The 24,379-nt window shown below is 33.6% G+C and overlaps 1 protein-coding gene across 1 annotated transcript in view; it reads right to left on the bottom strand.

Annotated features, from left to right (window-relative positions):
* Positions 1–21,703, bottom strand: part of LOC122551056 (high-affinity choline transporter 1-like) — a 232,317-nt gene extending 210,614 nt beyond the window's left edge. Inside the window, exons 1-2 of the mRNA XM_043692699.2 lie at positions 21,520–21,703; positions 20,021–20,134 (exon numbers count right to left, since the gene is read on the bottom strand). Coding sequence (XP_043548634.1) covers positions 20,021–20,134; positions 21,520–21,703 — 298 coding nt within the window. The remainder of the gene's footprint in view (positions 1–20,020; positions 20,135–21,519) is intronic.
* Positions 21,704–24,379: the final 2,676 nt, after the last annotated feature.

Raw genomic sequence — 24,379 nt, 5'->3', positions numbered from 1 at the left:
ATATATCCTATCTCTCTCTCTCTATATATATATCCTATCGCTCTCTCTCTCTATATATATATATATATCCTATCTCTCTATATATATCCTATCTCTCTCTCTATATATATATCTATCCTATCTATCTCTCTATCTCTCTCTATATATATATATCCTATCTCTCTATATATATCCTATCTCTCTCTATATATATATCCTATCTCTCTCTATATATATATATCCTATCTCTCTATATATATCTTATCTCTCTCTCTCTCTATATATATATATATCCTATCTCTCTCTATATATATATATCTATCCTATCTATCTCTCTATTTATATCCCATCTCTCTCTATATATATTCCATCTCTCTCTATATATATATCCCATCTCTCTCTCTCTATATATATATCCTATCTCTCTCTCTATATATATCCCATCTCTCCCTCTCTATATATATCCTATCTCTCTCTCTCTATATATATATCCTATCTCTCTCTCTATATATATATATCCTATCTCTCTATATTTATATCCTATCTCTCTCTCTATATATATATCCTATCTCTCTATATATATATGTATATCCTATCTCTCTCTCTATATATATATATCCTATCTCTCTCTATATATATCCTATCTCTCTCTCTCTATATATATCCTATCTATCTATGTATATATCCTATCTCTCTATATATCCAATCTCTCTCTATATATATCCTATCTCTCTCTCTATATATCCTATCTCTCTCTCTATATATATATATATCCTATCTCTCTCTCTATATATATCCTATCTCTCTCTCTATATATATCCTATCTCTCTCTATATATATCCTATCTCTCTCTATGTATATATCCTATCTCTGTATATATCCAATCTCTCTCTATATATATCCTATCTCTCTCTATATATATCCTATCTCTCTCTATATATATCCTATCTCTCCCTCTCTCTCTCTCTATATATATATCCTATCTCTCTCTATATATATATATCCTATCTCTCTCTATATATGTATATCCTATCTCTCTCTCTCTCTATATATATATATCCTATCTCTCTGTATATGTATATACCCAATCTCTCTCTATATATATCCTATCTCTCTCTATATATATCCTATCTCTCTCTATATATATCCTATCTCTCTCTATATATATCCTATCTCTCCCTCTCTCTCTCTCTCTATATATATCCTATCTCTCTCTCTATATATATATCCTATCCCTCTCTATATATATCCCATCTCTGTCTCTATATATATCCTATCTCTCTCTATATATATATCCTATCTCTCTATAAATATATCCTATCTCTCTCCCTCTCTCTATATATATCCTATCTCTCTCTATATATATCCTATCTTTCTCTCTATATTTATCCTATCTCTCTCTATATATATCCTATCTCTATCTATACATATATATCCTATCTCTCTCTCTATATATATATCCTATCTCTCTCTATATATATCCTATCTCTCTCTATATATATCCTATCTTTCTCTATATATATCCTATCTCTCTCTATATATATATCCTATCTCTCCCTCTATATATATATATATCCTATATCTCTATATATAAATATCCTATCTCTCTCTATATATATCCGATCTCTCTCTGTATATATATATATCCTATCTCTATCTATATATATATATATCCTATCTCTCTGTATATATATATCCTATCTCTCTATATATATATATATCCTATCTCTATCTATATATATATATATATATATATATATCCTATCTCTCTCTCTATATATATCCTATCTCTCTCTATATATATATCCTATCTCTCTATATATATATCCTATCTCTCTCTATGTATATATCCTATCTCTCTATATATCCTATCTCTCTCTATATATATGTATATCCTATCTCTCTCTCTCTCTATATATATATATATCCTATTTCTCTGTATATGTATATACCCAATCTCTCTATATATATATCCTATCTCTCTCTCTCTGTATATATATCCTATCTCTCTCTCTTTTTATCCTATCTCTCTCTATACATATATATATATATCCATCCTATCTCTCTCTATATATATTTATATCCTATATCTCTCTCTATATATATATCCTATCTCTCTATATATATATCCCCTATCTCTCTCTCTATATATCCTATCTCTCTATATATATCCTATCTCTATATATATCCTATCTCTCTCTACATATATATCCTATCTCTCTCTATATATATATCCTATCTCTCTCTATATATATCCTATCTCTCTCTATATATACTATCTCTCTCTATATATATATATCCTATCTTTCTATATATATATATCCTATCTCTCTATATATATCCTATCTCTCTCTGTCTCTCTCTATATATATATCCTATCTATCTCTCTCTATATATATATCCTATCTCTCTCTCTATATATATGTATCCTATCTCTATCTCTCTCTATATATATATCCTATCTCTCTCTATATATATATCCTATCTCTCTCTCTATATATATATATCCTATCTCTATCTATATATATATCCTATCTCTCTCTCTATATATATCCTATCTCTCTCTCTATATATATCCTATCTCTCTCTATATATATCCTATCTTTCTCTATATATATATCCTATCTCCCTCTATATATATATATATCCCATCTCTCTCTCTATATATATATCCTATCTCTCTCTGTATATATATCCTATCTCTCTCTATATATATATGTCCTATCTCTCTCTCTATTTATATCCCATCTCTCTCTCTATATATATCCCATCTCTCTCTCTCTATATATATCCTATCTCTCTCTATATATATCCCATCTCTCCCTCTCTATATATATATCCTATCTCTCTCTCTATATATATACACTATCTCTCTCTATATATATATCCTATCTCTCTCTATATATATCCTATCTCTCTCTATATATATATCCTATCTCTCTATATATCCAATCTCTCTCTATATATATCCTATCTCTCTCTCTATATATCCTATCTCTCTCTATATATATCCTATCTCTCTCTATATATATCCTATCTCTCTCTATATATATCCTACCTCTCTCTCTCTCTCTATATATATATATATCCTATCTCTCTCTCTATATATATCCTATCTCTCTCTATATATATATCCTATCTCTCTCTATGTATATATCCTATCTCTCTATATATCCAATCTCTATATATATATCCTATCTCTCTCTATATATATCCTATCTCTCTCTATATATATCCTATCTCTCTCTCTCTCTATATATATATATATATCCTATCTCTCTCTCTATATATATATATCCTATCTCTCTATATTTATATCCTATCTCTCTCTATATATATATATATCCTATATCTCTCTCTATATATATCCTATCTCTCTATATATATGTATATCCTATCTCTCTCTCTCTCTATATATATATATCCTATCTCTCTCTATATATATCCTATCTCTCTCTCTATATATATATATCCTATCTCTCTATGTATATATCCTATCTCTCTATATATCCAATCTCTCTCTATATATATCCTATCTCTCTCTCTATATATCCTATCTCTCTCTCTCTATATATATATATCCTATCTCTCTCTCTATATATATCCTATCTCTCTCTCTATATATATCCTATCTCTCTCTATATGTATCCTATCTCTCTCTATGTATATATCCTATCTCTCTATATATCCAATCTCTCTCTATATATATCCTATCTCTCTCTATATATATCCTATCTCTCTCTATATATATCCTATCTCTCCCTCTCTCTATATATATATATATATATCCTATCTCTCTCTATATATATATATCCTATCTCTCTCTATATATGTATATCCTATCTCTCTCTCTCTATATATATATCCTATCTCTCTGTATATGTATATACCCAATCTCTCTCTATATATATCCTATCTCTCTCTATATATATTTATATCCTATCTCTCTCTATATATATATCCTATCTCTCTCCCTATATATCCCCTATCTCTCTCTATATATCCTATCTCTCTATATATATCCTATCTCTATATAAATCCTATCTCTCTCTATATATATTATATCCTATCTCTCTCTATATATATATCCTATCTCTATCTCTCTATATATATCCTATCTCTCTCTATATATATCCTATCTCTCTACATATACTATCTCTCTATATATATTCTATCTCTCTCTCTATATATATATATCCTATCTTTCTATATATATATATATATATATCCTATCTCTCTATATATATCCTATCTCTCTCTGTCTCTCTATATATATATCCTATCTATCTCTCTCTCTATATATATCCTATCTCTCTCTATATATATGTATCCTATCTCTATCTCTCTCTCTCTATATATATATCCTATCTCTCTCTATATATATCATATCTATCTCTATATCTCTATCTCTCTCTTTATATTTATATCCTATCTATATATCTCTCTATATATATATATATCCTATCTCTCTCTCTATATATATATCCTATCCCTCTCTATATATATCCCATCTCTGTCTCTATATATATCCTATCTCTCTCTATATATATATCCTATCTCTCTATAAATATATCCTATCTCTCTCCCTCTCTCTATATATATCCTATCTCTCTCTATATATATATCCTATCTTTCTCTCTATATTTATCCTATCTCTCTCTATATATATCCTATCTCTATCTATACATATATATCCTATCTCTCTCTCTATATATATATCCTATCTCTCTCTATATATATCCTATCTCTCTCTATATATATCCTATCTTTCTCTATATATATCCTATCTCTCTCTATATATATATCCTATCTCTCCCTCTATATATATATATATCCTATCTCTCTATATATATCCTATCTCTCTCTGTCTCTCTCTCTATATATATATCCTATCTATCTCTCTCTATATATATATCCTATCTCTCTCTCTATATATATGTATCCTATCTCTATCTCTCTCTATATATATATCCTATCTCTCTCTATATATATATCCTATCTCTCTCTATATATATATATATCCTATCTCTATCTATATATATATCCTATCTCTCTCTCTATATATATCCTATCTCTCTCTATATATATCCTATCTTTCTCTATATATATATCCTATCTCCCTCTATATATATATATATCCCATCTCTCTCTCTATATATATATCCTATCTCTCTCTGTATATATATCCTATCTCTCTCTATATATATATGTCCTATCTCTCTCTCTATTTATATCCCATCTCTCTCTCTATATATATCCCATCTCTCTCTCTCTCTATATATATCCTATCTCTCTCTATATATATCCCATCTCTCCCTCTCTATATATATATCCTATCTCTCTCTATATATATATACACTATCTCTCTCTATATATATATCCTATCTCTCTCTATATATATCCTATCTCTCTCTATATATATATCCTATCTCTCTATATATCCAATCTCTCTCTATATATATCCTATCTCTCTCTCTATATATCCTATCTCTCTCTATATATATCCTATCTCTCTCTATATATATCCTATCTCTCTCTATATATATCCTATCTCTCTCTCTCTCTATATATATATATATCCTATCTCTCTCTATATATATATCCTATCTCTCTCTATATATATATCCTATCTCTCTCTATGTATATATCCTATCTCTCTATATATCCAATCTCTATATATATCCTATCTCTCTCTATATATATCCTATCTCTCTCTATATATATCCTATCTCTCTCTCTCTCTCTATATATATATATATATCCTATCTCTCTCTCTATATATATATATCCTATCTCTCTATATTTATATCCTATCTCTCTCTATATATATATATATCCTATATCTCTCTCTATATATATATCCTATCTCTCTATATATATGTATATCCTATCTCTCTCTCTCTCTATATATATATATCCTATCTCTCTCTATATATATCCTATCTCTCTCTCTATATATATATATCCTATCTCTCTATGTATATATCCTATCTCTCTATATATCCAATCTCTCTCTATATATATCCTATCTCTCTCTCTATATATCCTATCTCTCTCTCTCTATATATATATATCCTATCTCTCTCTCTATATATATCCTATCTCTCTCTCTATATATATCCTATCTCTCTCTATATATATCCTATCTCTCTCTATGTATATATCCTATCTCTCTATATACCCAATCTCTCTCTATATATATCCTATCTCTCTCTATATATATCCTATCTCTCTCTATATATATCCTATCTCTCCCTCTCTCTCTATATATATATATATCCTATCTCTCTCTATATATATATATCCTATCTCTCTCTATATATGTATATCCTATCTCTCTCTCTCTATATATATATCCTATCTCTCTGTATATGTATATACCCAATCTCTCTCTATATATATCCTATCTCTCTCTATATATATTTATATCCTATCTCTCTCTATATATATATCCTATCTCTCTCCCTATATATCCCCTATCTCTCTCTATATATCCTATCTCTCTATATATATCCTATCTCTATATAAATCCTATCTCTCTCTATATATATTATATCCTATCTCTCTCTATATATATATCCTATCTCTATCTCTCTATATATATCCTATCTCTCTCTATATATATCCTATCTCTCTATATATACTATCTCTCTATATATATTCTATCTCTCTCTATATATATATATATATCCTATCTTTCTATATATATATATATATATATCCTATCTCTCTATATATATCCTATCTCTCTCTGTCTCTCTATATATATATCCTATCTATCTCTCTCTCTATATATATCCTATCTCTCTCTATATATATGTATCCTATCTCTATCTCTCTCTCTATATATATATATCCTATCTCTCTCTATATATATCATATCTATCTCTATATCTCTATCTCTCTCTTTATATTTATATCCTATCTATATATCTCTCTCTATATATATATATATCCTATCTCTCTCTCTATATATATATCCTATCCCTCTCTATATATATCCCATCTCTGTCTCTATATATATCCTATCTCTCTCTATATATATATCCTATCTCTCTATAAATATATCCTATCTCTCTCCCTCTCTCTATATATATCCTATCTCTCTCTATATATATATCCTATCTTTCTCTCTATATTTATCCTATCTCTCTCTATATATATCCTATCTCTATCTATACATATATATCCTATCTCTCTCTCTATATATATATCCTATCTCTCTCTATATATATCCTATCTTTCTCTATATATATCCTATCTCTCTCTATATATATATCCTATCTCTCCCTCTATATATATATATATCCTATATCTCTATATATAAATATCCTATCTCTCTCTATATATATCCGATCTCTCTCTGTATATATATATATATCCTATCTCTATCTATATATATATATATCCTATCTCTCTGTATATATATATCCTATCTCTATATATATATATCCTATCTCTATCTATATATATATATATCCTATCTCTCTCTCTATATATATATCCTATCTCTCTCTATATATATATCCTATCTCTCTATATATATATCCTATCTCTCTCTATGTATATATCCTATCTCTCTATATATCCTATCTCTCTCTATATATATGTATATCCTATCTCTCTCTCTCTCTATATATATATATATCCTATTTCTCTGTATATGTATATACCCAATCTCTCTCTATATATATACTATCTCTCTCTCTCTGTATATATATCCTATCTCTCTCTCTTTTTATCCTATCTCTCTCTATACATATATATATATATATATATCCATCCTATCTCTCTCTATATATATTTATATCCTATATCTCTCTCTATATATATATCCTATCTCTCTCTATATATATATCCCCTATCTCTCTCTATATATATCCTATCTCTCTATATATATCCTATCTCTATATATATCCTATCTCTCTCTATATATATTATATCCTATCTCTCTCTATATTTTTCCTATCTCTCTCTATATATATATCCTATCTCTCTCTATATATATCCTATCTCTCTCTATATATATACTATCTCTCTCTATATATATATCCTATCTTTCTATATATATATATCCTATCTCTCTATATATATCCTATCTCTCTCTGTCTCTCTCTATATATATATCCTATCTATCTCTCTCTATATATATATCCTATCTCTCTCTCTATATATATGTATCCTATCTCTATCTCTCTCTATATATATATCCTATCTCTCTCTATATATATCCTATCTCTCTCTCTATATATATATATCCTATCTCTATCTATATATATATCCTATCTATCTCTCTATATATATCCTATCTCTCTCTATATATATCCTATCTCCCTCTATATATATCCTATCTCTCCCTCTATATATATCCTATCTCTCCCTCTATATATATCCTATCTCTCTATATATAAATATCCTTTCTCTCTTTATATATATCCGATCTCTCTCTATATATATCCAATCTCTCTCTATGTATATATATCCCATCTCTCTCTCTCTCTCTCTATCCTATCTCTCTATCTATATATATATATATATCCTATTTCTCTATATGTATCATATCTCTCTCTATATATATCCTATCTCTCTCTATATATATTATATCCTATCTCTCTCTATATATATATCCCATCTCTCTCTCTATATATATATATCCTATCTCTCTCTATATATATCCTATCTCTCTCTATATATATCCTATATCTCTCTCTATATATCCTATCTTTCTCTCTATATATATATCCTATCTCTCTCTCTATATATATATATCCTATCGCTCTCTCTGTATATATATCCTATCTCTGTATATATATATCCCATCTCTCTCTCTCTATATATAAATCCCATCTCTCTCTTTCTCTATATATATATCCTATCTCTCTCTCTCTATATATATATCCCATCTCTCTCTCTCTATATATATATATCCTATCTCTCTCTGTATATATATCCTATCTCTCTCTCTATATATATATATATGTCCTATCTCTCTCTCTATTTATATCCCATCTCTCTCTATATATATATCCCATCTCTCTATATATATATATCCCATCTCTCTCTCTGTATATATATATATATATATATATATCCTATCTCTCTCTATATATATATCCCATCTCTCCCTCTCTATATATATATCCTATCTCTCTCTATATATATATATCCTATCTCTCTCTCTATATATATCCTATCTCTCTCTCTATATATATCCTATCTCTCTCTATATATATCCTATCTTTCTCTCTATATATATCCTATCTCCCTCTATATATATATATCCTATCTCTCCCTCTATATATAAATATCCTATCTCTCTCTATATATATCGGATCTCTCTCTCTATATATATCCAATCTCTCTCTATATATATATATCCCATTTCTCTCTCTCTCTCTCTCTATATATATATATATCCTATCTCTCTCTCTATATATATATATATCCTATCTCTCCCTCTCTCCATATATATATCCTATCTCTCTATCTATATATATATATATCCTATTTCTCTATATGTATCATATCTCTCTCTATATATATCCTATCTCTCTCTATATATATCCTATCACTCTCTCTCTATATATATATCCCATCGCTCTCTCTATATATACATCCCATCTCTCTCTCTCTCTATATATATATATCCTATCTCTCTCTATATATATCCTATCTCTGTCTATATATATCCTATCTCTCTATATATATATCCTATCTCTCTCTGTATATATCCTATCTCTCTCTATATATATCCTATCTCTCTCTATATATATCCTATCTCTCTCTATATATATATCCTTCGCTCTCTCTGTATATATATCCTATCTCTCTCTGTATATATATCCCATCTCTCTCTAAATATATATATCCCTTCTCTCTCTTTCTCTATATATCCTATCTCTCTCTCTCTCTATATATATATATCCCATCTCTCTCTCTATATATATATCCTATCTCTCTCTGTATATATATCCTATCTCTCTCTATATATATATATGTCCTATCTCTCTCTCTATTTATATCCCATCTCTCTCTATATATATTCCATCTCTCTCTATATATATCCCATCTCTCTCTCTCTATATATATATATCCTATCTCTCTCTATATATATATCCCATCTCTCCCTCTCTATATATATATCCTATCTCTCTCTCTATATATATATCCTATCTCTCTCTCTATATATATCCTATCTCTCTCTATGTATATATCCTATCTCTCTATATATCCAATCTCTCTCTATATATATCCTATCTCTCTCTCTATATATCCTATCTCTCTCTATATATATCATATCTCTCTCTCTCTATATATATATATCCTATCTCTCTCTCTATATATATATCCTATCTCTCTCTATATATATATATCCTATCTCTCTCTATATATATATATCCTATCTCTCTCTATGTATATATCCTATCTCTCTATATATCCAATCTCTATATATATCCTATCTCTCTCTCTCTATATATATCCTATCTCTCTCTCTATATATATCCTATCTCTCTCTATGTATATATCCTATCTCTCTATATATCCAATCTCTCTCTATATATATCCTATCTCTCTCTCTATATATCCTATCTCTCTCTATATATATCCTATCTCTCTCTCTCTATATATATATATCCTATCTCTCTCTCTATATATATATCCTATCTCTCTCTATATATATATATCCTATCTCTCTCTATATATATATATCCTATCTCTCTCTATGTATATATCCTATCTCTCTATATATCCAATCTCTATATATATCCTATCTCTCTCTATATATATATCCTATCTCTCTCTATATATATCCTATCTCTCTCTCTCTCTATCTATATATATATATATATCCTATCTCTCTCTCTATATATATATATCCTATCTCTCTCTCTCTATATATATATCCTATATCTCTCTCTATATATATATATATCCTATCTCTCTCTATATATATGTATATCCTATCTCTCTCTCTCTCTATATATATATATATCCTATCTCTCTCTATATATATCCTATCTCTCTCTCTCTATATATATATCCTATCTCTCTCTCTATCTATATATATCCTATCTCTCTCTATATATATATCCTATCTCTCTCTCTCTCTCTGTCTCTCTATATATATCCTATCTCTGTCTCTCTATATATATCCTATCTCTCTCTCTCTATATATATATCCTATCTCTCTCTCTCTCTCTATATATATATATCCTATATCTCTCTCTACATATATATATCCTATCTATATCTCTCTCTATATATATCCTATCTATCTCTCTCTCTATATATATATCCTATCTATCTCTATATCTCTCTCTTTATATCCCATCTGTCTCTATATCTATCTCTCTCTCTCACACACACACACTCTCTCTCCCACATCCCTCTTCATGACTCCATCATTCTCCTCAGTCCACTTAGGCCTCCTTCTTCCTTCTCAATCCCTACGTCACACATTCCTTCTACCTTTCTCCTCTTCTGCCTGATACCTCCATCCTTGGATAATTAAAAGGCTACTCTTGAAAAAAAGAACCTGCTTCTCAGCCAATGGTAGCTCTCAGGTTTACGCCATCAACTTTCACCCTTTCCTTCACAGCTCTCACCCCTTACCTCCTGGCGAAAGACTGTCCCAAGGACTTTCTTAATATCAACATGGAATTTTATAACTGTTTGCTACTTATCCAATCACAGGCTGCTTCTCTTCTGGGTCATTAGTGAACCTATCAGCAGCAAGCATATGAGTGAAACAGATTTTCCAGGATTTAGGGACTGAAATTTGCGCACAAGTTGTAACACCATTGAACATGTAGTCCTTTCGAACTTTGTAAAGGTATAGTTGTTGGAGATTGGAAAGTGTTATGGACTAGGCCAGACCACTGAAAACATTCTTAAGCAGGCAGCCCAGACCATAACTTTGCAATTTGTTTCAGTAAGTGTACAGTGAAATTTACCCAGATTATGTTAGTGAGGTTGACTACCAGGTTTAAACAGACAAAACATTTATTCACAAAATTACACAATGAAACACGAAGAGCATAATAAAGAACCCCTACAGAACTCAGTCTATCCAAACTAGACTTAAGTGTGCTATTCCAATTATACGCAACAGTCCCAATAAGTAAACCCACTTTAAAACACAGTACAAAAAAGGGTCAAATGCTTACAGGTTGACGTTAGAAGGACAGAAGAGAGAGTTTCCACACAGCTCACTGTTGAACGCCCAGCCAGTTCTGGACTGAACTAAACTGCTCAGCTAGAGAGCTGACCACTCCCCTTTCATTCTACAAGTCACTTTTAAAGCATGGCCATTTTGGCTCGAAGTCTCATCTGTTTACATATAAACAAAAAGCCTCTCAAAATCCTTTTCACCTCTGCACCAAACCCCATCTGAATGGAGCCTGGCCTGGTTTATTACCCCTCTGAAAACAATCAAGGACAGAGTATCCTTGAGCCAAGGAACAGCCTTTAGGTTAATAAAAGGACGAGCTTTGTGACATCTCCCCCCTTAAAAAAAATGAACCATCAATACCAAAAGGTGGCTTCATTTTTAACCCTGTAAAAACCCAGTTAGTAGTCTAAACACACATATACACTATACTAACTATACACATGCAAACATGCACAACCACATGCAAATTCAGACAGTGGTACACCCACCACCGAACGCCTCCATATCTCATTCGAGTCTCGATATTGCATTAGCAAACACACTTTCTCATCCTGCCACATGCATAATTGTCAAATTAAATGGCTGCAACAACAAGCTGCATCTAAACAGTCTGGCATTTTTGTCCGTAAATGCTTCCACAAATATCAATGGGTTGTGATCAGTCTATACAATTGTCTCCGATGCATTGCTGGTAATATAAACACTGAAATGTTGAAAGACCAACGCCAAGCTTAAAGTCTCTTTCTCCACCATTGAATATTTCTGTTGATGAATGTTCAACTTTCTAGAAAAATACCCGATGGGTCTTTCTATCCCCTCGCCATTCTCCTGCAGGAGCACCACACCGACACCCACATCACTAACATCGATAGCCACCCTGAAAGGCTTCGTGTAATCTGGCGTGGCTAATACTGGGGCAGTGGTTAACACAGTTTTTAAGCTGTCAAATGCCTTTTGACAGTCCACTGTCCACTGAAACATCTTGCCCTTTTATAACAATTCAGTGAGTGAAGCAGCCACACTGCTAAAGTTTGGCACAAGCTTCCAGTAAAATCCACACAATCCCAGGGACCGTAGTACTGCTTTTATCATTGATGGTGAGGGAAATTCCCCAATTACTTTCATTTTTGCATCCCATGGGGCCATTTGTCCATGTCCAATAACATGGCCAAGGAAGGTGACTTGCGCTTTGGCAAATTCACTTTTAGCAGTGTTTACCACCAAGCCTGCCTCCCGAGGTCGATCAAACTAACCCAATAAATGCTGTAAATGTTCCTTCCATGAGTGACCAAAAAGCACCATGTCATCAATATACACCACACAATTGGGCAATCTGGCAATAACCTTATTAGTCAGTCTCTGAAATGTGGCTGGAGCGTTCTTCATACCAAATGGCATCACTTTGAACTGATATAGTCCATTTGGCATTACAAAAGCCAAAATTGCCTTTACTGTCCCTGATAGAAGTACTTGCCAGTAGCCTCTGAGCAAGTCCAACTTAGAAATTTAAGTTGCTTGCACTACTTTTTCGACACAGTCCTTCAACCGTGGAATTGGATATGCATCAGCCTTTGTATCGGTGTTGCCTTTGCAATAGTCCACACATAACCATTGGGTACCATCTGGCTTTGGCATCATGACTATAGGTAAGCTCCAGTCACTGTCACTCACTTTGATTATGCCATCTTGGAGCATGCACTCTATCTCCTTCTGAACCTGTGCCAACTTTAGAGGATTATGCCTATAAGGATGTTGCTTAATTGGAACAGTTTACTTTGCATATCTCCCTATGTGATACTATAATAACTCTTTCAGGTTCATTTCGATTTTCCTGTGGAAAGTAACTCAATAATTTATCCTACTTTTTGACATCTTCCACATTGTCCAACTTAATTTGAGGAACGTCCAATTCAGAATTCTCTGAACTTGGTTCTTCCTTCCGTGCTGGAATCATTAACACCTTCTCTTCTTGCTTTCCTTCTCTATCAAAACACCTCTTGATAGAGACACACTTTGTGAGTTTTTTTTCCTGTCTGGAGTCTTTATCAAGTAGTTCACCTCACTCAATTTCTTCTCAATTTGATACGGTCTACTAAACCTTGCTTTTAAAGGCTCACCTGTCACTGGAAGCAACACCAATACCTTACCCCCAACTGCAAAATTGCGAATTTGTGATTTCTTATCTGCTTCCTGTTTCACTGTATGCTGTGATACTTTTAAATGTTGTCTAGCCAATTCTCCAGCTCTATTTAATCATTGTCTAAAATTTGACACATAGTCCAAATGAGTTGTCTCTGAATTCTGACTTATTAATTTCTCCTTAATCAATTTAAGAGTCCTCTTACTTCATGCCCAAATATTAATTCAAATGAATTGAATTTGATTGATTCATTTGATGAATCTCTGATCACAAAAAGTACAAATGGAAATCCCTTATCCCACTCATCTGGTTAATCATGACCATAATGCCATCTCTGTAGCGCGCTCTGCAATTCAGGATGGTACACAGTAGATATGAACTGCATTATTCCCAAGTTATCCATAACCTCCTTGAATACTTTGGATGTGAAGGCTGACCCTTGATCTGACTGGATCTTTATTGGTAGTCTGTATCTAGTAAAAAATTTAAGTAATTCTTCCCCAACCCTTTTATCTGTGATGTTGCAAAATGGGATTGCCTCTGGAAATCTAGTCGACACATCCATTATTGTTAATAAATACTTATTCCCACTTTTTGTTTGAGTTGGGGGACCTACACAATCAATCAAGACTCTTGTGCAAAGTTCTGCAAATGCTGGAATAGGTATTAAAAATGCAGGTTTTAATACTCCCTGTGGTTTTCTAATAAGCAGACATGTATAACTTGTCTGGCTAAATCCAACTACATCTTTGTGTAGTTCAGGCCAGTAAAAATGTCTTTGTATTTTAGCCTGTGTTTTCCTCACCCCTAAATGACCTCCAAGTGATAGCTCATGACCCATTCACGGCACCTTCTTTCTATACCCTACTGGCAAAACAATTTGTTGAATCTCTGCCCATTTCTCATCTGCTTAAATGAGTGATGGTCTCTATTTCCTCATTAAGACATCATTTGTTCAGTAATAACACGCAGGGATGCATTTACTCTCCTTCTCTGTAAATGCCCTTTGATATGACTGTTTGAAGTTCTCATCTTTCTGCTCTAATTCAATCAGTTTAGCAGAGCTAAAGATACTTACATATTTACCTATTGCTCCTTCTCTGTTCCGCTTATCTGATCAAAGACAATTTTGGATAGTGCTATGTCAGCTTCCTTATCTGTGCCTTTTGATCTCTCTTCTTTCAGCTTGTGCCTCTGTGATCTTCTGATCACACAATCAGGGAATATTGTTGGATAAACATTCTACGTGTCTTCAGTTGTCTGTGTCTCCACTGGCTTTTCAACTACAGTAGGCAGCACACCTACCGGTGAATCAGCTATATCATTTGCAAGGATAAATTGTTTTCCTGGAGCTGAGAGTTTGACTAGTACTCCTACCACAAATTCTCCACTCTTCTTGGACTCTCTAACCTTACTTTACAAAATTGAACATTTTTTATCTCACCATGAATTCCTGTTACCAGTACCTTTTCTGGCAATAGCCCCTCAGGAGCACATATCTCCTCATCCTTCAGAATTACAAACTGAGAGGATCTTGTGTCCCTTAATATTGTCACCTCCTTACCTATTACTCCTGGCCTATGTGAATAAACTTTACCCTGGCACTTCCTCCTTAATCAACCTCTGATCATCTTGTACACTCTGAGGCAACTGTCTAACTTCCCTTCTGCTTTTTGTTACTAGTCCAACAAAACTCCCAGGCTTGTCTGGTTTCCTACATCTGGCTTTCTCCTAGCCCACTAACACTGTGATTTTGTGTGGCCCACTTTATTACAATGAAAATACTGGGGCTTTTTAACTTCTTTGTCCCCCTCAACAGTTTCTTTTTTACTCTGTGGTAAGTTATCCTTATGATCTTCACTGAGATCTACCTTTCCCTTTCCATGTGAGGATTTCTCTTTGCCCCAGTTTCTATCCCTCACGGACTGAAATTGAGTCTGGAAGCCAAACCATGTTTTAGGGACCAGCTCATAATCATCAGCCACTTCAGCTGCTAACCTTGGTGTTTTAACTCGCTGCTCATCCACATGAGTTCACACTACTTCAGGCAGTGAGTTTTTGAATTCCTCCAAAATAATTAAATAGATTTGCTCAATTTTTAAAGCTCTTATCCAGCTATCAGAATTACTCTGTTTGATCCTTTCAAACTCAATATAGGTTTGACCAGAGTCCCTCTCTGGATTCCTGAAACATTATCTATAGGTATCTGGTACAAACTCATATGCGCTTAAAATGGCTTTTTTTCACCTCTTCATATTCCCCAGATACCTCCTCCAATAATGATGCAAATATCTCACCAGCCCTACCAACATGTTTTGCTTGGATCAACAAAACCCACATTGTCACTGACCACTGCATTGTTTAGCCAGCAATGAAAAAGTTTCCACATCATTCGCATCAAATTTAGGCAATGCTTGAACATACTTAAACAGTTTCTCACTAGATGTCTGACTACCAGGGGCTTGCTCATCCTCACTAAGCCTACCCTCAGCCGTTACCTCCAGCCTTTTAAGCTGACTTTCCTTTTTAAGAGTCAGTTTTTGAAGTTCAAAAGCTCTCTCTTTTTCCTTCTCTACTGTCTCTTTTTCCCTCTCCTGCTGCTCTCTTTTTCTCTCTGTTCTGCTGCTCTTTCTTTTTCCCTTTCTTCTGCTTTTAGTTGTAACTCAAACTCTTTCATTTCTGCTGCCCTTTCCTTATCTCTTGCCTCTAACTCAAGCTGCTTCATTTGCAATTGAATTCTTGCCATCTCTATAGATTCTGATGGTTTCTCCAGCAAGTTTAAATTACAGTTTAAATGCTGCAATTCTCTCTCCTTTCCTCACAGAAGTAGGCAGTTTCAATTCCAGCTTCTCTGCTAATCCCTGCAGCTTGGTCTTATTCACTTTTTTGTAAAACTTCCAAAGTCACTGCATCCACATCCAGAAAACGTTTGGCATCTGAAAGAGCCATTCCTATCCCAAGCTTTGTCTCCCCAACCAAACCAACACCCGAAATAAAGACACTTACACCTACCACTCGCTGTTTAAAATCCTGCAAAGAGCCCCCAGTCTGTTATGGGCTAGGCCAGACCACTCAAAACATTCATCAGCAGGCAGCCCAGACCATAACTTTGCAATTTATTTCAGTAAATGTACAGTGAAAAGTATGTGGATTAAGTTAGCGAGGTTGACTACTAAGTTTAAAACCGACAAAAAATGTATTCACAAAATTACACAATGAAATACAAAGAACAGAATAAAGCACCCCTAGAGAACTCAGTCTATCCAAACTAGACTTTAAGTATGCTGTTCCGAATATACACAACAGTCCCAATAAGCAATCCCCCACTAAAACACAGTACAAAAAAGGGTCAGATGCTAACAGGTTGAAGTCAAAAGTTCAGAAGAGAGAGTTTCCACACAGCTCACTGTTGAACGCCCAGCCAGTTCTGGACTGAACTAAACTGCTCAGCTAGAGAGCTGACCACTCCCCTTTCATTCTACAGGTCACTTCTAAAACATGACTATTTTGGCCTGAAGTCTCATCTGTTTACATATAAACAAAAGGCCTCTCCAAAATACTTTTCATCTCTGCACCAAACCATCTGATTGGAGCCTGACCCGGTTTATTGCCCCTCTGAAAAAGAAATCAAGGACAGAGTATCATTGAGCCAAAGAAGAGCTTTTAGAAAAATTAGGACTCGCTGTGTGAGAACTTTGCAATTTGTTTCAGTAAATGTACAGTGAAAAGTATGTGGATTAAGTTAGCGAGGTTGACTACTAAGTTTAAAACCGACAAAAAATGTATTCACAAAATTACACAATGAAATACAAAGAACAGAATAAAGCACCCCTAGAGAACTCAGTCTATCCAAACTAGACTTTAAGTATGCTGTTCCGAATATACACAACAGTCCCAATAAGCAATCCCCCACTAAAACACAGTACAAAAAAGGGTCAGATGCTAACAGGTTGAAGTCAAAAGTTCAGAAGAGAGAGTTTCCACACAGCTCACTGTTGAACGCCCAGCCAGTTCTGGACTGAACTAAACTGCTCAGCTAGAGAGCTGACCACTCCCCTTTCATTCTACAGGTCACTTCTAAAACATGACTATTTTGGCCTGAAGTCTCATCTGTTTACATATAAACAAAAGGCCTCTCCAAAATACTTTTCATCTCTGCACCAAACCATCTGATTGGAGCCTGACCCGGTTTATTGCCCCTCTGAAAAAGAAATCAAGGACAGAGTATCATTGAGCCAAAGAAGAGCTTTTAGAAAAATTAGGACTCGCTGTGTGACAAAGGAAATTTCCTCCAAAAGGTCTTTCTTGGTCTCAGTATGATTTTATGTGAAAGGTTGATCTAGATAACCATTTTTATTTTCATAACATTAACTTTTTAAAGGAACATGGAGCTGTCAGACATTCATCCCCTTAACTCCACCACATATGGCCAGAAATTCTGAATTAAAGCCTTGTTTTCAGTTCATGCAATGACAGAGAGAGAGAGAAAGGGCCAAATATAAACAAACCAAGTATGTTAAATAATTCAACATTAAATTAAACAGTTAAAAGGAGTTGGATTGTTTAAGTCTGAATTTGTTTAGAAATATTAACAATAAAATATCAAAGGACGGAGTGTTGGGAAATTAATGGTAACATAGTTGTTTTTGGATAGAGTTCATTTTTATTACTGAGGTTTAAAACATTGTACTGAGGGATTGTCTTGGGTAAAATGAAACGGTCATGTGACATATGCTAAAGTCTACCTGAGAACAGGTTTTCAGACTGGAAAAGACTTGATATAAACCCTCAGGAAATTAGAATCATCTGAATGGTGTTAGGGAGAATGTAATGTCTAATTAAAGGACAGCATAAAGTATACCTGTGAAGTGTACTGTTTCAGTTGTTTAAAAAGGGGGAGTACTGTGGTTTAAAGTAAAAGTTACCTACAAATACATTGTTTCATCAATAATGTTTTAGTCTGTTGTTGCCAAGAATATATTAAAATGTCTTGTGTCATTCTTAAAGTTCTAAACCAGAAATTCAAACTTCATTCTAAAAGTCATTGATTGCTATAAGGATTATAAATTTGATATTTTAAAAATCTTAATGGAAATTGTACTATGTGTATTTCTTCTGTTGTCCATGTTAATATTACAGCAATGAGGTTATCACAACGCCTTGCATTCAGCAGCTTTAATATTTTACTTCTCAATTGAACATAAGAATAGACAGCTTAAGAAATTTTCCTGGAGCTGTCCAAAGTGCAAATTTTCAAACTTGGTTTCATTAAATATATGGAAATAAGAGAGATATCAGAATTTTATACACCTGAATCCAGACACACTGCCCACTTCAGAATATTTTTCCCTACTTGTTGATTGATTTGTTATTTTTGAAAAAAAACTCTGATCTAAAACAAAGCAGGTGGCACCAATGAGACTGTGGAGGAAAAATGGAAAAAATCCACAAACTTTTGTCAGTATTTAAGGGGTTTTCTCACAAAGAAAGCTACTGTCCTAAACATTAAAATAGAACATCATAACTATAAACACAAAGATTATATCTAACTGACATAAAGCAATATCCCAGCATTCTGATTCAACAGTTGTACAACATAATCCCTTGTTATTTTTTTAAAAAGTCTTAGTAATTTTATGTTGAAGCAAAATTGTATAATATATTGCATAGAAAATAATAAATTGTCCAAAGTACATGCAAAACATTTGTAGAAAACATTTTTTCCTTACCGATGATAAGACTTACTGCAAATCCTAAGGGAGCCTGTGTCCATATAAGTCCATGTCCAACAACATAGATTGCCTCTGCTGTACCATTAATATAAGCACCACCAACCCATGTGGCTATGGGACAGATACAAGATGATTAGAAACTAATCTTATTTATTTCAGTTCTTTGCCACTTGTATCTATAATACTAATTATTATTCTTACCATTATCATCATACGTTCTGAGACCATTGTTTTGTTTTTAGCACTTTGAAAATGCCGATTTAATGTAAAGGCAGGAACTTGGGCAGAAATTGTGATATAGAATATCTGCCATTTTGATTTTACCTCAGGATATCCACCTGGGTGCAGTGAGAGACAGAGGTCTCTTATCCTCAATAAGCCAACAGTGGGGAAGTTATTCTGAGGATGGAGCCAACCACTTAATCTTTCATTCATGCAAGTGAAGCACCCATTTGAAGGAAGAAGCAAACTTTGCACACAGTTGCAGGCAGTAGGTCTGCAGAACAGTGGTTCCCAAACTTTTCAGTAACATGGCATAATTCAATGAAGAACAATTCTTTGGCACATCACTTTTATCAACTGAATTGACTACACATAAATGTCAAATTTTACTTGCAGTTATGATGGTTATGGTCTTACTAAAGAGATTTGCAACATAGTGCATACAACAAGCTAAAGGTTGAATTAATGTTTCATATTTGTTTTATATTGATTTTTATTACCTTTGTACAAAATTTCACATCACACTGTTTGAAAACCACTTCAGTAGAGATATCCCTTTTCTCCTTTTCATCATCTTTTAACTTTTGCTATCTAAGAGTGCCTCAATTTAAAGGCATCTTGATGTCAGTGGGCTGCTTCAGCAACACCCGCATCTCCTAATACTATTGCTCAGGCTTTAGAGTGGCCAGCCCTTCGATTGGATCATCAGCATGAAGAGTCATTAGGGAGAGTGTTACAACTGAACAACAGATTATTTCATAGTTTATTATTTGATTCATTATTATTATTTAATTATTACTATTTGATTATTTGAAATAACTATTTCATTACTACGTGTACTGTATTGGGAATTCCAATGAAGTGCACAATGGCATTGCATCTCTATCTTGAACTTAAATTCAATGTCAGAATGAGCAAAGTTATTTTATTTGCTGACTCTAAATGTCCTTTGTGAATGGGATTGAGAGTTTCAAATAACCTCTCAAGTTGAAGTAGACCCTGCTATAATTAATGCTCAGAGTGACTAGAGGCTGAAATCGAGGCAAGGAAGTGTCACTGTACATCAAGCCAAAGTACACATGCTAACTAACGGTGACACTGTAACCCTGAAAGTGTTCCCCAGCAGACGGAACCAGCACGTTACTAAAAAGTAAAAGTAAAATGGTAAGGAAAGATCTCAAATAACATGGCACAAACTATAACATTTCTTCTCTAAAAAGGTACTCTTTTAATCATTGGAAAATGTAAGAGTAAGTATGAATGAAAAAGCTCACCAGTCATAGTAAAAATACCAAGAATTAAACCTATGTCTCTCCGTCCTATCATAATAACTTCATTTCGAAGTAGTTCTCCATGGGTTGATTTTGATTTATTTTTCCAGGCTGCCCATATTCCAATAGCTAGGATGATCAAGTAGAACAAGATGATTGCGATTAGCCCTCCAATGTCGACACTCATTTTTCAATTGAAAATGCAGCGGGTGCAGAATGCTGTCACCAATGGCTAGATAAAACAGAAGTATTGGTATTTATAAACATCAAACTAAAATGAAAATCATTATTCCTAAGCCAATCAAAATGCTAACCTCAGGTGAAAACAAAGAGGAACAGAATAATGGATATGAAAGAGAACAGCCATTTTTCTTATGTCACAGCAATCTGGTGTAATAAAAACTTTCATATTAAATTCCTCTTAAGTTCACTTCCCAAAGGCAGGTCCAATCCACAATGCCTTCATCTCCAGCACAAGCAAGACAAGGAGGCAGGACCCATATCCACAACAGGTAGGATCAAACTGTGCACCAATGGCACCAATCTGATCCTCACTCACCAACCAGCCCCCTCAAGAAGCCTGACTTGTTGAGATAACATCACCCTCACATGAAGGTTCTTGCCTGGATCTATTCATCATGCTAGTAGAGGTTGCAATTTTCTTTCCAACACATGGCTGATTGAAATCCCTCCCTCGCATATTTATGAGTTGATACTCAAGACTGATTGGCCAAAGAATAAACAAACCTTTCTTAGTCATCATGACCTAGAATGATCCTCAACTCTGAAGCTCTGACTCAGAGGCAGGGATGCCCCCCATTATGCCAAAATATCTCCTATGTTGTATTCATACATCTCACTTCAATAAGACAAAATAGACTTGAGTTTCCAAATGAGATCAGAGAGCTATGTTCTTTACTCTTCTTTTCTCTTCAGTTATAGAACAACAATCCCAAGAATGAGTCAATGTTCCAAGGCATGCAGGTTACTGAGCTGGAATAAATATGATCATTCTGTAAAGATGATATCGTACTCTACCATTAACCATACCAGTTTCCTATCCAGGATTTTCCAAGACATGAATATAACTCATCCACTCTACCTTTATGACTTACCCTCATGTCATGATTGAACCTCATGAAGTTGTCCCAACATGCAGGAAGTGGTGGATGTGGGTACAATTACAGCATTTAAAAGACATTTGGATAAGTACATGAATGGGAAAGGTTTGGAACGATATGGGCCAGAAACAGGCAGGTGGGGCTAGTTTGGTTTGGGATTATGGTCGACATGGACTGGTTGAACCGGAGAGTCTGTTTCTGCGCTGTATGACTCTATGCTTCATAAGTACTGAAAAATCTAATTGTAGTTATTTGAATGAATGTCTAATAGAAGCAAGATCAAAGAAATAACCTTAAATAAATTTTGGAAATGGGGACCGATATAGTGATGGGAACTGTAGTATGAGCAAAATTGCTAGAGGATGATAGCTGAAAGCTTGATCACTGCAGGGAGTTGGGGTTCGAATACATAGTAGTTTAGAGTGAGAAGACTCAATTAAAAATGGAAATTGTTGGCAATATTCAGTAACATTTTGACTTGTATCTTGTAGTTGGTAGACAGGCATTGGGAAGTTAAGAGATTTCCCAACCTCTGACTTGTTCTCATAGCTACATAGAACATGGCTGTTCAGTTCTGGTCAGTGGTAACTCCAATGTGGAGAGAGTGGAACCTGCAGGAGACTCCTCTACTTCGGTTAAGTGTGAAAAAGAAATCAAAGAGTTAAATCACAGGAAATCTGATTGTACATTGTTCAATGAGAATCTGCTCCGAAGGAGCGATTCTAAAGAGCTGAAATCTATAAAAATGTATCATTTATAAATAAGAAGTATTCAATAAGGAACCTAACAAAAGGGAAGTAAAGTTAAATCAAGTCAAATTAAAATAAAATTACAAAGAAAAAACAAAGTGAAATAAAGTTGACACAAATGAAGTAAATTTAAGTTGCTTTTTTTTTTAAGTAAGTTTATAATTACTCTAAGGGTGAGAAATAGTTTTCAAAGTTAGAGGGTGGCAGGTCAGTTGGACCAAGTGGAGTATATGTCTGGCAGTAATGTGTGAAGTGATGTACATGCCATGTGTCCAAGCCAAACACATTTTTAAAAGATAAAGCAAAGATCACAAAGATCTAAAACAAAATAGAAATGGCTGGAGAAAATCATCTGGCCTGGCAGCATCTTTAGAGAGAAAACAGAGTTTCAAATCCAGTGACCCTTCTTTAGAACTGATAGCAGCTAGGAAAAGACAGTATTTTTGCAAATGATAGGGGGTGGAAGGGCAAAAGATTGAGCAGATAGAGGCAAAGACAGTTAGGCTGACAAAAGACTGACTAATAGTAAATCAGGGAAGGAAATAAATCTGATAATGGGGTCAATGTGGAGGTGGAAATGGATAGGCTTTGCTGAAAACAGCCCATGTCATGACAGGGCCTAAGGTGTATCAGGCCTTTAAGTTATTGAACACAATATTGAGTCCTGAATGCTGTAGGGTTCCCACGTGAGATATGAGATGGGCTGTTTTTCCAGTTTACAATGAGACTCCATGGAGCACTGCAGCAGGTCTGAGACAGAAATGTTGGCCAGGAAATAGGATGGTGTGTTGAAATGGCAGGCAACTGGAAGCTCAGGGATATTTTTATGGACAGAACATAGGTGTTCTGCAAAGTGGTTGCCCAGTCTGTATTTTGTCTCCCCAATGTAGAAGAGACTGCATTGTGAACAGTAGACTAGATTGAGTGAAGTATAAGTAAATCATGCTTCATTTGGAAAGTGTGTTTGAAGCCCTTACTTGTGAAGGGGGAACA

Source organism: Chiloscyllium plagiosum, unplaced genomic scaffold, assembly GCF_037043375.1.
Source record: "Chiloscyllium plagiosum isolate Xiang-an unplaced genomic scaffold, Cpla_swu_hap1 HiC_scaffold_6, whole genome shotgun sequence".
Lineage (NCBI taxonomy): Eukaryota > Metazoa > Chordata > Chondrichthyes > Orectolobiformes > Hemiscylliidae > Chiloscyllium > Chiloscyllium plagiosum.
The sequence above is the reverse complement of the archived record's forward strand: the minus strand, read 5'-3'. Positions and strand labels throughout refer to the sequence as shown.